Here is a 17,675-nt window from a genome sequence, read left to right on the forward strand (position 1 = left end):
GCCTAGGAAGCAAGGCCCTGGGTTTGGTCCCCAGCTCAAAAAAAAAAAAAAAAAAAAAAAAAAAAAAAAAAAACTTAAAAAGAAATTTCTTTCTTAATTCTCTATTCCCAACTAAGTCTTGTTTCACAACTTTTCTGTACTACAGGTATGGCATAAATAAATAATCCTAACAAGGAGAATTTCTGAAGAGTGGATATTTCAAAATAATCACAATATCATCAAAAATTGAGAAAATAAAATCTCAATAAAAGAAACTGATGCGGGGTTGGGGATTTAGCTCAGTGGTAGAGCGCTTGCCTAGGAAGCGCAAGGCCCTGGGTTCGGTCCCCAGCTCCAAAAAAAAAAAAAAAAGAAACTGATGCTTATCGTGATGATGATGATGAAGAGGAATAAGAAGGAAGAGAAGGAGGAAGAGAAGCAGCAGCAAGAGAGAGAAAGAAAAAAGAAAAGGATTATAGCCTTAAGTGACTAACTGGTCCAGTATTCTATCATCAATTTAGCCACATGATCCTTTCCTCATAGCCACTTCCTGCTTGTTTTGGTGTTTTTCTATTCATTGAAGACACTACAGAAACTGCGTGATAAACAAATATACCTAGAAGCACATACATATACCACATAAATGTGTTTAATCTGCATATCCTGGTATACTAGGCTATACTGAGTGGAGGAAAGAATAACATGTTTTAAATGGACACACAACAGTACAGTACACACAGATCTTCGATAATAAAGTGCTTGCCAGGCAAGCATGAGGAACTGAGTCTGAAGCTCCAGCACTCACGTAGAAATTTTAGGAAAGATAAACAAATAACTCTAAACAGACTGCCTTTAGGAATAGAAAAGTTTGTGTTCCTAAATTATTAGTAAGATAACTCTGTGGGGGACTAAGGAGAAGATGGTTCAGCAAACAAAAGTGCTTGCTATTCTTGCAGAGGATCTGAATCTGGCTCTCAGAACTCACAGTGTAGCTTATAGCCATTTATTGATTTATTCATTCAATCTTATTACATTTTTAATTTCCTATTTTCCTGGGTTTTTTTAAATGTTATTTCCTCTTTCGTTTTAGAGCTATGAATGGCAGTTCTAAACTATTATCTTCAGATCTGTGACAGTCCTTTTCTCACTCTCCAAAGATTACTTTCATCCATTTAAGCAACTAGAATCTTTTAATACTAGTGCACACACAGTCTAGCACAGCATGTATCTGGCAGTCTGACGTGTAGGAGACAGGCTGGCCTTCTGTCTGTAGGCTATGCCAGATTCTCAGCTTGAGACCCTGAGCTGGAGTGGCACTAAAGAGCAACAAGTAGCTTTAAGCACAGCATTTTTCTTGGTGCAACTGCATAACAAAATGAAGCCAACTCTTTGTGCTGTTACTTGCAATCAAGCCACCCAATGTTTTACCTACAGATTGTTTGTTTACAAGGGCTGCTGAAGTTGGAGTATAATCCAAGTCTTCATCGTTGAAGAGTTCTTCAGTACTCATTCCAATTGCTTCTCCCATATTAAGTCCAAGTTTCTTCTGTAATAATTTCCGTTGGCGTGCTATCCTCTCTTTAGGATCCACTTCACCTATGGACGGAGAAGAAATACAATCCATGCAAATTAGTTAACAAGGTTTTACTAGTCAGGCAGCAGTACTGCAGATCTTTAACTCAGCATTGAGGAGGCAGAGGCAGTCGGATCTCTCTCTGAGTCTGGATTAGTCTGGTTCACACAGAAAAACCCTGTCTCAACAGACTCCCACTACAAGAAAAAAAATTATTACAAAACACATATTGTCAGACATTTGCTTGGTTAATTGCAAGTTGTACCACATGCCTATAATTCCAGTACCCAGAAGCTGAGATAGCAGTCTGGGCTACACAGATGAGGTCAACCAGGGTTCCTTAGTTTAAATTCAAGGCCAGGCTGGATTAACAGTAGGACTGTCTCAAAATAACAAAACTAGAGCCAGGAATGGTGGTGTATACCTTTAATCCCAACACTTGAGAATCAGTGGATAGATCTATGTGAGTTTGAAGCTAGCCTGGTCTACATAGTGGGTTCCAGGATAACCAAAGCGGCATAGTGAGGCCCTGTTCCAAAAACAAACAAAACAAAAAAAGAAACAACAAAACAAAACCAGTGACAGGCAGAATGGCACTCAGGAGGCAGAGACATGACAACTAGGTCTACTAGTGCTGACTAATGAGATATGTTTACAAAAGAGTAGGGGGAGGGGAAACAAGACAAAAAAGACAAACAGGAAAACTTGCAAGCAGACAGACAATAAGCACAATAATAATGAAAGTAAACACCTGTTGTCAGATATAAAGTCTCAGAGCTGTACTGCTAGCTACCTAAAAGGCTAAGACAGGAGGATGGAGATATAAAATGAGATCTTGTAATGATGATGATGGGGGAGGAAAAAGAGGAGGAGTTGGGACAGAAGTGGGAAGGGAAGGAATGAGGAAGAAGAAAAGGATGAGGAAAAGGAGATGAAGACTAAGATCTTTTCTGCCCAACTGAATTAAACCATATTAATTTGAAGAGCCCACAAACTTTGTTACCTATAGTCATCAGAAAACAATGTCCTAATTCCACCGAGACCCTAGCTGCTCTCCTGTCAGTTACCAAGTGTACACGAGATGATGCGATTCGCACCTACGGAAATCAGTCTTACTATTTTATAGCTCTACCTTACCTTCTCTGAAGGGCCCTGATAGGCCATAATACCAAAATCTAGACTCTGTTGGACAGAAAAAGATTGACAAATGAATGAATGCTTATCCCAAGAGTGCTCTTTTGTATGTTCTGAGATGGTGTAGCCCAAAGGACTAAGATAAGGAAATGAAAGTAGGTAAGTTTTAAAATGTTTCAAGCAATGCACTACCACCGCCTGGCATAAATACATTTTTTAAAAGTTGAAACTTAGCCTTATAACAGCTAAGATAATTTTTTAAACTCTATATAAAAATACTTTCTTAAAAACAGCACTAGGAAGCAAAAACAGGTAAATCTCTATGAGTTTTATGTTACCTTGGTCTACATAGGGAGGCCCTGTTTCCAAAATAAATAAAGAAATAAAATAAAACAGTAATTATCTCAAGGCAGCTAGATGGCTCAGTGGATAAAGAGATGACTGCAAGCCTGGTGAGCCAACTTTGGTCCCTGGCACCCACAAGGTGAAAGAAGATAACAGCTCCTGTGAGCTGCACTCTGACCTCTGCAAGGACACCTGGGCACTTGCAAACCCACTCACACATGCACAAATGAGTAAGTAGAATGTAATTTAACAGAACCAATAGTGGGACTAAAGAGATAGCTCAGAGGTTAGAAACACTTGCTGCTTTTCCAGAGTCCTCAGCATTCATTATCACTCACAACTACCCTAATTCCAGCTCCCAGACATACAAGGAAACAAAATTGGAAGTTGATACTTCTTGATTTAAAAACTTGCTAAGGGGTTGGGGATTTAGCTCAGTGGTAGAGCACTTGCCTTGCAAGCGCAAGGCCCTGGGTTCGGTCCCCAGCTCAGAAAGAAAGAAAGAAAGAAAGAAAGAAAGAAAGAAAGAAAGAAAGAAAGAAAGAAAGAAAGAAAGAAAGGAAGGAAGGAAGGAAGGAAGGAAGGAAGGAAGGAAGGAAGGAAGGAAGAGACAGACAGACAAAAAACTTGCTAAAACAGAACATTAATTAATCTTACATATAAGAACTAAAGTTAGGGGTTGGGGATTTAGCTCAGTGGTAGAGCGCTTGCCTAGCAAGCGCAAGGCCCTGGGTTTGGTCCCCAGCTCCGGGAAAAAAAAAAAAAAAGAACTAAAGTTAAAAAAAGGACCAGAACAATGCATACTGGTAAATGATCTTGATTTAGAATGTTACATGTGGCACATAAAAATTGCAAAACAAAAGAAAAATACAGAAATTGAACCTAATAAAATTACACTTTATGCTTCAAAGAATATCATCAAGTAAATGAAAACAAGGGTTCTAACTCAGTGATAGAACACTAGCAAAATATACACACGGCATTGGGTTTGATCCCACCTCTACCGTAAGAACAGGGCCAAGAAAATAAAAAGGCAACCCACAAAATAATGATAATATGCAAATCATATATCTGGTAAGGCACTTGTATCTAGAACACATAAAGAATGCTTCTAAGCCATAATAAAGGACAAACTGAGCAAAGTCTCTTAAAAAAGATACTTCGCCTGTAGTATTTGTCATCTCTGAGGCTTATGGCCTAGTCTTGGAAGCTTCTAGCCTACAGTCTTATTTAGGCCTCGAATGTTTCCAGCCTCTGAGACTTGCTGCCGCATAAGCTCTCCCCTCTCTTGTTCTGGTCTCTGTGGCTGACTCAATTCAGCTGTTCTGGCTCTAACTCCTCTCCAAGCCGACTGATTCAATCTGACACACACCCGTCCTTTTCTCGGCCTCTCCTGAATTGCTCTGCTGGCCCCATACTAACTTTGGCACTCTGTTCTAATCTTCTGGCTCCTTCTGTCTTCCCTGTGTCTTGCTTGTTCTGTCTGCAACCTGTCTCTGTGTAACAATCGTGGTAAAACTGCCTTCTTCCTCTCTTCTCTCTCTGCACTGCTCTCTCTTAAGTAGCCTCTTTTTCTTCACTCTTCTTGTGAGAATTGGGCATATCCTAACTCTTTCTCAGACTCCTCACTTTGTCTGCCACTCAATTAAACATCACCTTCTAACATGAGTGCTTCCTTCTACAAACTAACTCTACCTTCATTGTTTGGAATTAAAGGTGTGTGCTAAGGGCATGTCTGTTTTCCAGCCAGAGGGATTAAAGGTGTGTACTAATGGCTGAACCTTGCCACAAACAGAAACAGATCTTTTCAGTAAATAACACAATTTTGGGGTTCACAGTGTGACCAATTATTCTGCAACGGTCTCTGAATGGACATTTCTACAAAGAAGAGAGAAAATGGACAATACATGAAAAGAAAGATGCTTACTATTACTAGTCAGCTGAAAAGAACAACAACAACAAAACCACAGAGATGGCACTCACATTAGCAAGTATGGCTAGCATCAAAAGTCAGACAATAAAGTGTTGGCAAGGCTGTAGAGAAATTCGAATTCCCATACGCTGTTGGTGGAATATAAGATGGAGCCACTTTGTTAAAACTGGTAGTTTGTGATGCAAGTCCTGAATCCCAGTACTTGGAGGCAGAGACAAGCAGGTCTCTGTGAGTTCAAGGCCAGCCTCGTCTACCAATCAAGTTCCAGGGCAGCCAAGATTCTGTTACACAGGGAAACCCTATCTCAAGAACTAAACAAAAATAAAACAAACAAACAAACAACCTAGTAGTTTCAACAGAAAAACATGGTTACTATATAAATCAGCATTCTACTCCAAAAATGAAAACATGTCCATACACAAACTTTTAAATGAATGATTTATAGTAAGTTATTCCTTTTAATATTTATTTTTATTTTTAATGCGTATGGCAGGGGAGATATGTGCATAGAGCAGAGACACTGGATTCCCCTGAGTTGGAGTTACAGGTAGTTTCATCACTTACATACAGGTTCAGAACCAAACATGGATCCTCTACAGAGCAAAACACTTTAAGCAGTAAGCCATCTCACTAGCCCTAGGCAGAAGCATATTCTTAATAAGTCAAAAAGTGAAAACACCCAAATTAGTAAAATATAAGTAAGGCATGGTATCCACACAGTAGAATATTTTACAACCATAAAATATAAGTGTCTCATATCCTTAAGGTGACTACTATCAAAACAACAACAACAACAACAACAACAACACTAAAACTGGGGGCTGGACATACAGCATCTGATTTCAAGGGCTTTCAGAACCATGGTCTAATAGCTAGCGCACACTTGTGTGCTATCACTGATGGCTAGGGTTTGGACAGAGGGAACCAGAACTCTGTTACACAGAGAAACCCGGTTTTGAAAAATCAACAAGAACAGGAGGTTTACTTCTGGCCCTCACAAATACACGTGTGCACATATACCCACATACAAACACCCAAACTAAAGTGGGAGAAGGAAAGAAGAGGTGGGGTTTAACTCGCTAGTAGATCTTGCAGCATAAATGCCTTAAGTTCAGTTTCTGGCATATCAAAAAAGCTCTGGCTACAGCATGAAAGAAATGCAATCCCTTGGATCCCACCAAATTGCAATAGGTGGCAATGTGAAATGATGCAGGAACTAATCCACCCAGTGGAAAGCAAGAACTGAAAAATTCTAACTCTAGTATGTGCAGCATGATACACACGCTCCTTACCTACATATACACATATAAAATAATAAATGGCTAAAAAAAAAAATCAAATTTGCCAGACCATACATAATCAAAATCATCTATCACTTAAAAAATCTCACAGTGTAGCTTTGTCTGGCCTAGAACTTACTATGCAGACCAGACTGGCCTGGAACTCAAGAGATCCACCTGTCTCTGATGGGATTAAAGTATGTGACACCCTGCCCCCTTTTTTAAATTAAGAGACAGCTTATTTATTTACAGAAATCCATTAAAAACAAGGTTTTTTTTTTCTACTAAAGGCTATAATCTTAAGTAGGAAAAACATTCAATTTCCTATAATAACCCTTTTTGGTTTTGGATTTTTTTGATGCAAGCTCTCACTATGTTACACAGACTAATTCCAAACTCTGGACTCAGATGATCCTGTTTCAGCCTCCAATGAGCTGGCATTCTGAAGTATGAGGCACTGTATTCAACTACCTGTGCATCTAAGAATTCTGAAGGTTTAAAGGTAATGAGCCATTTACCTACCTGAGGTTTAATTTTAATTTCAACTTTTTACTTTGGACATAGGCACAAGTTCTAACACTACTCAAAACATAAGAGAAGACAACAATAAAATAACCTTCAAATTCCCAGAACTGTGAAAATACTGCCCCAATTTGTATTGGTTCTTATTACTGCAGTTTTAGAACAAGCACTGTTGGTCACTTTATCTACCCGTAACTCTCCATGCATTAAAAACTTCGGTCAATTTACATTTCATGATTCCTTATATATTACACAGCACAAATTATAAACTAATTTGAAAGCAAAATTTCAGACTTCTCCAGGACTACTAACCTGATTTTTCATCTTGAACTTCAAATTCTGCACCAGCAGACCCCAAAAGTGATGCCCCATGCTGTAACAATCTGCATATATCAAATCTGTCAAAATTTAATCGATCTGTAGTAGATGAATCTTCCATAGAACACTCTGTGGGTTCTAGATGAAGTTTAAAAATATTATTTTTATCAGAATGAAAGAACATGGTATATCATTACTTGTAAAAATTGGCTAATATTTAAGAGAAACAAATAAATAGAAAAACTACTGTGATTTATCTACAGCCAGTTCTTAAGCTTTCTGAAAATCAATTATTAACTTGGTAACTCCCTTTCTACAAACCATAAAAATGGTAAGGGGGTATATATACATGTTTCCAACCATGAAAGTATACTATTGGAAGAAATCCTCATGTTGATGTATATGTTAAATATTATACTTTAATTTACTGTTTAAGGGTTAAAGACCTCCAGAGTTACAGCATGAGGTAATTGTACTGCTAAATCTGAAGACAAACATGCACAAAATGTATGCATAAGTAAGTTAAAAACACTGGTTCTCCCTGTGTCTAAGGAACAGCCAGGATATAAACAAGTCATTCAATAAGACTTGCTGTCCATACTCCACTTGTAAACTCATGACAAGCTACTGAAATTATACACCCTTTTGAAACCCAAGATCTTCAAAATGCTCTACATTCTTCCCAAAAAAGGTCAGCTACAAATGTTAAACTACGGCTTACTGACACAAGAGTTAATCCAGCATTTGCAACCATCTGCTGTAAAGTGTAACCGCTTAACTTAAAACAAAGAACAAAAACCTCATGAATATTTTCTTATAAGCAGTTTCAGTATAAATTTTAATGCTAATATAATTAGTTCCCTAAAATGAGCTACACTGTGTCTATTCACCAAGATAATTGGGGATAATGAGCTAGAAATGAGAAGGTTCTGGGTTTACATTAGATAAAGGCAAATTAACATAAAAACTCAAAATAACAGATCAAAAATAAAAGCAAAAACTTTTAAGAAAGATAAGATTTATATTAAGCGACTAAAAATTAATCTACTTTCTCCTTATTGAATTCTCAACTAGGAAACATTTATTATAAAAAAACAAAACAAAACAAAACCCTCAATGCCTGAAAACTAAACTTGTAATTCTGTCCTTTGATAGAGCTCATACTGTAACATAAAAGACACTGTGTTGCCGGATTCCAAAACATGAAATTTAGATGAAGTAATACACAATAAAAGTTTGTTTAACTAAAATGTATGCCTTGCAGCCTTTTCAAAGGCATATGTTTGCTTTAAAACACAGGCACAGAGGGTTGGGGATTTAGCTCAGTGGTAGAGCGCTTGCCTAGCAAGCACAAGGCCCTGGGTTCGGTCCCCAGTTCTGAAAAAAAAGAAAAAAGAAAAAAAAAAAAAAAAACAACACAGGCACAGGCAATCCTAAAATAAGTGCAATCTTTTACCTCTATACCATATCCACAGAGACCAGCCACAAAGACCCATTAATTTGGGAAGGCAGAACCTTTCATCTGCAAGGCCCTGGGTTCAATCCTCAACACACACAAAATCAAAACAGCAAACAAGACAAAGCCCCTAAATGAGAGAAAACATGACTAAAGAATTAGCTTGCCAAGTAACCAAATATAAACTAGGCTAAAGTTTAAAATATACCACACTATACAATATTCTAAACAACAGTGAAAAAGGAATTGATTCAGAAATATTCACTCCTTAAAGGGCAGTAATACATTTAGTATATACTATACGATTTAATAATTTTAGAAATAACACATGAAAACATTGTTTACCCAGCAGTTTCTCTTTTTAAGTTTAATGTTGGGCTGGAGAGATGGCTCAGTGGTTAAGAGCACTGACTGCTCTTCCAGAGGTCCTGAGTTCAATTCCCAGCAACCACATGGTGGCTCACGACCATCTGTAATGGGATCTGATGCCCTATTCTTGTGTGTCTGAAGACAGCGACAGTGTACTCATATATAATAAAAAAAAAAAAACTTAAAAAAAAAAAAGGAAGAAAGAAAATAAAAGAAAAAGAAAACCAAGCTATTGCTCACATGCTTTAAAAAAAATTTTAGGCAAAAATAACTTAATCTTCTTTCCTAGCAAGGCTGAGAACATGAAGATTAACCCTTAAATCAAAATGGAAATTATTAAACCACATACTTCATCTACAATTATGTTTTACTTCAAACTACTTTTCTACTTTAAAAGGTACCTTGTTTGGTTCTTGGCACTGGATTCCACTCAGGCACGTTTTTCACTATAGCTTCAACAGCTTGTCCTGCTGCAATCCGAGTATCCCAATTTGCACTCCTTAAATATATTAATACCTTAAAATTATAAAATAAAACAATTACATATCAAACAAAAGTTTGTACCAGGTAACCAGAAAAAATATTAATTTGTTATTCATTTATAACCTGGAATCCTTCAAATACATATTCACCATTTTATTTAAACTTATTAAACTCAAAAATTTGATTATTCACAGAAATTATCACTGTTTCGTGTGTTTGTGTTTATTACACTAGCACATGTGTGGAAGTCAGAGAACTTGCAGAATTGGTTCTCTCCTTCCGCTCTCTGGGTCCAGGAATTTTACTCAGGTTACTGGCTGGGCAGAATGCCCCTTTACCCACTGAGACAGTTCTCTTGTTCTCACTACCATTTTTAACTGGGAAAAGAGAAAGTATTTTACGGCATTTTAAAAATAACATCACTATTTAATAACTGAAAAGCAAAATTGGGTGGGTAAGATAACTCAACTAGTAAGTAAGCTACAGCCAGGAAAGCATGAAGACCTAAATTCAATAATCCCTAGAACCCAAGTAATAAACCAGGAATGGTGGTTATTGTTTCCAACTATACTACCTATACATAGTTTTGATTTTGTTGTTAGGATTTGTTTTTTGAAGACAGTGTTTAATAGCAAAACCCTGAATGGCCTGGACAGAACTCACTATGTAGACCTGGCTGCCCACAAACTCAATAGAAATCCACCTGCCTTTGCTTTCTCAGTGCTGGGATTAAAGGTGTGCACCACCCTGACTAGCATTCTTTTTAATAGCTACGTGTTCATACCTGTTGGATTACTTCCTTTTGTACCTCACTGAATACTTTGTAGAATAGAATATGGAATTAATCTTCTGTCAAGTTGTGATTTTTACCACATTTATGTTTGTCTTTTGACTATGGTACATTTCTTACTATTAGAAAACTAAAAGTAGGGGCTGGTGAGATAGCTCAGCACTGACTGCTCTTCCAGAGGTCCTGAGTTCAATTCCCAGCATTCACATAGCCATCTGTAACAGGATCTGATGCCCTCTGCTGGTGTGTCTGAAGAAAGTGACAGTGTATTCATATAAATAAATAAATCTTTAAAAAAAAGAAAAAGAAAACTAAAAGAATTTGATCATTTTAAAGGGGAAAGGTGGGCTGGAGATACAGTTTGTGGTTAAGAGTACATGCCGCTTCTGCAGTGGACCTCACTTCATCAGGTTCCTATCACATCATGTGGCCCAAAATGCCTTAACTCCAGTTCCAAAGGATCCACAACCTGCTTCTGGGCTCCACGAGTAACTGCGCACACAAACATATATGCAGGCAAAACATCCATTCATATAAATATAAACTTAAAAAAAGAATAGACCGGGGGTTGGGGATTTAGCTCAGTGGTAGAGCGCTTGCCTAGCAAGCGCAAGGCCCTGGGTTCGGTCCCCAGCTCCGAAAAAAAGAACCAAAAAGAAAAAAAAAAGAATAGACCAAAATATATATGTCCATACAATAAAAAGATGCATAAATTTTTATAACAGTATTTTTTACAACATAAAATCCACCAGCTGATTAACATAAGAGGTATACACTGTGTAAATTCTGTCCATTCGTATCCACAGAATTAAATATCATTCTGCAATATAGAGGAATAAAGTAATAAAACATACTACAATATGAACACATTATTTTACATGAAACATGTCATAAAAGACCACACACTGCACAATTTATTTCGCACAAAACAGACATGTCACAAAGTTAGTTAAATGGCTGCATTTGTAATTACTCCGTAGAGTATGTGCTAAAGCAACTGCTAGAAGAAACATGGCGTCTTTCTATTGTGATAAAAACATTTTAAAATTAGATTAGTGTGCCTAATGATGGTGGTGCAAGGCTTTAATCCCAGCACTGGGGAGGCAGAGGCAAGAGGATCTCTGAGTTCTGAGTTCAAAGTCAGTCTGGCCACAGAGTATGTTCCAGGACAGCCAGAGTTTCACAGAGAAACAATGTCTCAAAAAAAAAAAAAAAAGAAAAGAAAAAGGTAAAATAAAAATAAAAAATTAATTGCTGTGACGCTTGCTGTATGTAAAGTGATGTACGAAATATACAGAAACATATCTAATGGTTGTAAATTGGATGGGAGTGTTTACTTACTTTTATATATTAAGCATTTTCCTGTATGGGCACCTACATGTGTGCCTGGTGTTTTTGGAGACCAGAAGATGGAATAGGATCTCCTATAAGTGGAGTGCATGTGTGGAAACCAAAACCCAGTTCTGTAACGGCAGCAAAAATTCAATCTCTAAGCCATCTGTACAGCTATACCAAAGAGACCAGGAAAATATTAAGAGTAAGAATTTTAAAAAAAAGACAAGAAGGTATTAAAGACAAATATTTCAGAACAATTTGATAGCAGTTAATGTGTTGAAGTGAGAATTAAGTGAGAATTAAGAATAGAACTCCTGGGGTTGGGGATTTAGCTCAGTGGTAGAGCACTTGCCTAGCAAGTGCAAGGCCCTGGGTTCGGTCCCAGCTCCAAAAAAAAGAAAAGAAAAGAAAAAAAAAGACTAGAACTCCTAAGCTTGAGAGATGGCTCAGTGGTTAAAAGAGCACTGGCTGTTCTCCAGCAGGTCCTGAGTTCAATTCCCAGCAACCACACGTTGGCTCACAACCATCTGTAATGGGATCTGAGGCCTTCTTCTGGCATATACATTTACATGCAAACAGAACACTCATATACATAAAATAAATAAATCTTAAACTTAAAAAAGAAAAGAATAGAGCCAACCCTTAATCCCAGCACTTGGAAGGCAGGAGTAGGCAGATATCTTGAGTTCGAGGCAAGCCTGATCTACAAAGAAACTTCCAGGACAGTTAAAGCTACACAGCTTGGGGTTGGGGATTTAGCTCAGGGTAGAGCGCTTGCCTAGCAAGCTAAAGGCCCTGGGTTCGGTCCCCAGCTCCAAAAAAAAAAAGAAAAGAAAAGAAAAAAGAAAAAGAAGAAGAAGAAGAAGAAGAAGAAGAAGAAGAAGAAGAAGAAGAAGAAGAAGAAGAAGAAGAAGAAGAAGAAGAAGAAGAGGAGGAGGAGGAGGAAGGAGGAGGAGGAGGAGGAGGAGGAGGGAGAAGGAGAAGGAGAAGAAGAAGAAGAAGAAGAAGAAGAAGAAGAAGAAGAAGAAGAAGAAGAAGAAGAAGAAGAAGAAGAAGAAGAAGAAGAAGAAGAAGAAGAAGAAGAAGAAGAAAAGCTACACAGCTTTAGGGGAGGGGTGGGGCCTAAAAACTTCTTTCAGTTTTCAGTTCTGCACTGCACTCACCTTACTGATGAGTATGATGCCTAGTAGGTATCCTTTTCCACTCAGAGAATGTGGGGGCCTATAGGTACCAAGTCAGTCTCTCCATTATCTCCATCTTGGTTAGAAAGTCCACATAATGTCTAATAGTATTAGCCCTTATGGTACCAATCACACAATGCACATTTCTATGTGTTGAAGGGAATTTATAACTCTGACCCCTATGTCTCAGGGAGAGACAAATAAGAATGAAAGGAGGGGTTTAGACTAGATTCCCTTAGGGCTCCCAATGTCTGGGCAGTCATATGCTCCATCACCCAAAGTATCACTGCTTTATTCTGCATGCCAAAGAATTTAACGTTTGTCAAATACTAATGTATAGGCACCCACAGAGTTAAGCAAAAATTCAGCCACTGCACAGGTAAAAACAAATACTAGGATTACAGAAACAGTGACCCACCAAAGCAGAAAACCTCCCATTCTGAACAGGTCAGTTGGTATCTTATATATTCAAGTATTGCCCATGAGCACTCATCCATTTGAAAAACTACCAACTGCCATGTAATTATTAGCCATTAAGAACAAGTTAGGCCACTAACAAACCAGATTAACAACTTAGTTCATTAGCAATTTGGGTCAGATCCAAATTTGTCACACAAGCAAAAGTTTCAATATTGGCAGATTCCTTAAACAACTAAAACTGATTTAAATACTTTATATCTTTTAAACAAATAGCAACTTTGAAAAAATATTTTAAGAGGTAAAGATATTTAATGGGATTTAGAGACCACAAGGTCATTTAGGATTATTTTTACCTTTCCTATTGTTTCTCTGTCCACAAGTCTTTATACTTGCATTTCACTAAGAAAACGCTGAGTTCTTACCTTAGATAACAAATTATTTAATTCATGAGGATGAAGTTTCACCACTTCTCCAAGTTGCTGTGCAGCGGCTTTTCTTGTAACTGGGGTAGTACCCGTATCCAGTAAGATAAAAAGACGATCGAGTCTATAATAGCAAAAATACAACAGTTAATCTGAATGTGTTTCCTCATAAGCGTGAGGCAGAAAATGTATTCAACCTGTAAACAAAGCTCTATGTTGGGAGCCGGGTGTGGCAGCATGTTGTGCCCGTTATCCCACACCTGAGAAGCAGAAAGATCAAGAGTTAAAGACCAACCAAATCAAGGCCAACTTGGGCAATGTAAAACTGTGCTTCAAAAAGATTAAAAACAAAACAAACAAACAACAACAACAAAAAAGTAAAAGCTGTGTCTATAAGAGATGCCTATCTTGGGGTTGGGGATTTAGCTCAGTGGTAGAGCGCTTGCCTAGCAAGAGCAAGGCCCTGGGTTCGTTCCCCGGCTCCAAAAAAAAGAAAAAAGAAAAAGAAAAAGAAAAAAAAAAGAAAAAAAAGAGATGCCTATCTTGGGGCTGGAGAAATGACTCAATGGATAAAAGCACCGACTGCTCTTCCAGAGGTCCTGAGTTCAATTCCCAGCAACCACATGGTGGCTCACAACCATCTGTAATGAGATCTGATGCCCTCTTCCAGTGTGTCTGAAGACAGCTACAGTGTACTTATATTCAATAAATAAATAAATAAAATCTTTTTTTTTTTTTCGGAGCTGGGGACCAAACCCAGGGCTTTGCGCTTGCTACAAGCGCTCTACCACTGAGCTAAATCCCCAACTCCAAATAAAATCTTAAATAAATAAATAAATAAAATAAATAAATAAATAAGTGAAATTTTAAAAGAGCTAGCAATAACAAAAAATTGTAACTTGCAAAATGAATAACATGGCTTGGTTTTAAGTCAGAGTTAACTCAGAAAACAGTAGGAGGGCCAAGCACAACTCCAGCACTTGGGAAAGAGGCAGAGGTAGGCTATGAGGGGAGTTATAAATCCTCAACACATAGAAATGTGCATTGTGTGATTGGTACCATAAGGGCTAATACTATTAGACATTATGTGGACTTTCTAACCAAGATGGAGATGATGGAGAGACTGACTTGGTCCCACATTCTCTGAATGGAAAAGGATACCTATTAGGCATCATACTCATCTGTAAGGTGAGTGCAGTGCAGAACTGAAAACCGAAAGGTTTCATATACATGAAACCTTCCCAACTAGCCAGCACTGCATATAAAGACCTTGTTTAACTAAATAAATAATAAACTAACAAAAGAAAGAAAAGGAAAAGAAATACAACTACAAAAATAATGTAAAATCCTTGACTGTATAGTGCAATAAAAGTCTTGGGTCAAAAAAATGATGGGACTAGTAAGACATGGGGGTGCACAATTATTTGAATACTCAGAGGGCTGAAACAAGATACTGTGAGTTCAAAGCCAGCCTGGGTTACATAAGAAGAAAGGACAAGGGAAACAGAATAGAGCAGAGCATCAAGTGTGACTGGGGTTATGGATTAGGAAGACTAATCTGACAGTAGTGGAAAGTCTTGTAGAAAATTAGACCACAATTCGTACAAAAACCCAAAGAAGCTAGTAGTCATGATACAGAAGCAAAACATACATCTAAACAAAACACGCACAGTGTGGTAACTAAGCAAAAGATCATGAGTATTGAAAGAACTATAAGATTTCTAATCTTAGAAATGAAAATATCAAGGATGACTTTTTGGCACATGCTTATAATCCCAGTACTCTGGAAAACAGGGCAAGATGATCAGTTTGAGAATGCGACCAACCTGGGAGCTACAACCAAGTTCAAGACCAGCTTGGGCTACATATTGGGACTTTGACACAACTTCCCATCCCATCCCATGCCACTCCTAAAAAGAAAAAAGATAATCATTGAAAGAAATCAAAAGGGGTAGCTGAAGAAAAACAGAAAAGATGGCAAGCTCACCAGTGGCAGAGAAAGTGTAAGACAGCACAAAATGATAGTTGGAATAGAGTTAATGTTTACAAGAGTTGGAAGGTAAGGTCATCTGCAGAGGTGATAAATATGACTACTAATATATTCCTGAGCTTGCAACATATGAGAGAATGACACAAATCCAAACCCTAGCTCTGCTACTTCTAAGCAAGGTATGCAATGAAAATCACAACAGACTATGCTTAGAGTAAGGACGGTGGACAAAGTCACAACTCCACCCACCTATCTACGCACCACACAGGGCTAGCCTTGCCACACTAACCCACTGAAGTAACGTGAGTGCCATGCCTATAGAAGAAGGCTTCATGTTTGGGGTATACGGACACTTTAAACAAAATCGAGGCAAACAATGAGCAAGGTTGTAAGAACTATCCATCTAACATGAGGGGAGAGCTAGTGAATAGTTTTACATTTTATCTATGAGAAGAGAGAACAAACAAGGTCCCAAAGTTAGGCATAAGCTTTAAGCATTAATAAACTAAAAGGTTTATAATATTTCTGGGATTTTTTTTTTATCTAACAAAGAACTAAAAAGCTACAAAGTTCTGAAAGGAAAAAAAAGAAAAGGGAGAAGAGGGGTTGGGAATTTAGCTCAGCGGTAGAGCACTTGCCTAGCAAGCGCAAGGCCCTGGGTTCAGTCCCCAGCTCCGAAAAAGAAAGAAAAAGAAAGAAAAGGGAGAAGAAATAAAAAAAAAAACTTTTAGAGGACAAAAGAAATAAATGAATATTTCTCACATTAAGAGGAAAACAGGACAAGAGGAAAACAGGGCAGGCCATGCCTTTAATACCAACACTCACAAGGCTGGTGGATCTAAGTTCCACCATAGGAACTACAGGGCTACATAGTGAGGCAGGGGCAAGCAGCACAAACATGGTCTTTTTAAAAAATGAGTCACATTAAGCACAAAAATCACTAGAATTGGTTAGAAAATTAACTAAAATGTATCTTTTTCTCTCCATATTAATGGTATTGAAATGTTCAACTGTTTCAGAACAAGATGCCAACACATGATTTACCTTTTATAGTTAAGGATATTGTAAGAAAGATATAACTCAAGAAAATTCCTTCAGGCAATTAAAGCTAAAGACTTTCAAAAAATTTCAAAATTAAGATTTTCAAAAAATCCAACACAGTAAGCTTCTAAAGGAAATGGAAAAATTAGCTTACACAGATACTGAGCATGTAGACTGTTTTCTCCTTGTTCATTCACAGCTATCTAAACACTTGCTTTTACCTGTATGTGGAAGATAAAATAATCCTCTACGGGCTCATGTGTTGGACTACCAGCATATGGTGCTATTTGGAATGGTAGGAGAAGCCTCAGAGGTGGGCCGAGCTGAAGGAAGCACATCACTGGAATATGTCTTCAAAGGCTCTCTGTCTCTCTCGCCCCTTCTCTGCCTGGGGGGAGCAGTTCTACACTACCATGCCTTATATTCAAGTTATTCTGCCTTCCCATAGGTCCACACAATGGAACCAGACAACCATGGACTGTAATCTCTGAAACAGTAATCTCAAGTAGCTTCCTCTTCCTAACTGTCTCTCAGATAGATACCTGGCATAATGACAAACACTGACTAGCACACCATTCATTCTGTTTTTCGCTAAAGGATTGGTAGAAAGATTAGGCTTCCGAAACAAAAGAAAGGAAAGTTGTTTATGACCACTGATATTCTTTAAAAGTTCTAAGGTAAGGTCAGACTTAACATCTGTGTACTATCAACAGCTTCCCTTCGTTCGTTTTATGTGAGTCTCAGGTCTGAGCCCTTCTGACTTATTTTCCTGAGACTGGTATGTCAAGAGTTCATGAACACCAGCTGTGATTCTTCAAAACAATCCTTGGAAATGGCAACAAACATCTGCACATTGCTAGTCAGAACACCTCAGGCTCAATGGCAAAAAAAAAAAAAAAAAAAAACCTTTTAATTTTTTCAGGAATTTTAGGAGACCAGTAGGATGGATTACTTAAACAGGTAAGTGCTTGCCAATAAGCCCAACAACTTGAGCTCAATCCCCAGAAGCCACATAGTTAAAGAAAAGAATAGTATCCCACAAATTGTCTCCTGACCTCCACATATATACTGTGGCATGTCCTGTCCCCCAAAATAAATGCTTTT

The 17,675-nt window shown here is 37.8% G+C and overlaps 1 protein-coding gene across 1 annotated transcript in view; it reads right to left on the minus strand.

Moving 5' to 3' along the window:
- The window catches only part of Btaf1 (B-TFIID TATA-box binding protein associated factor 1), an 85,938-nt gene that overhangs the window by 56,272 nt on the left and 11,991 nt on the right, over nucleotides 1-17,675 (minus strand). Inside the window, exons 2-5 of the mRNA XM_032891868.1 lie at nucleotides 13,541-13,664; nucleotides 9,311-9,425; nucleotides 7,079-7,222; nucleotides 1,412-1,575 (exon numbers count right to left, since the gene is read on the minus strand). Of these exons, the coding sequence (XP_032747759.1) occupies nucleotides 1,412-1,575; nucleotides 7,079-7,222; nucleotides 9,311-9,425; nucleotides 13,541-13,664 (547 nt within the window). The remainder of the gene's footprint in view (nucleotides 1-1,411; nucleotides 1,576-7,078; nucleotides 7,223-9,310; nucleotides 9,426-13,540; nucleotides 13,665-17,675) is intronic.

This window comes from Rattus rattus, chromosome 2 (assembly GCF_011064425.1).
Source record: "Rattus rattus isolate New Zealand chromosome 2, Rrattus_CSIRO_v1, whole genome shotgun sequence".
Taxonomy (NCBI): Eukaryota; Metazoa; Chordata; class Mammalia; order Rodentia; family Muridae; genus Rattus; species Rattus rattus.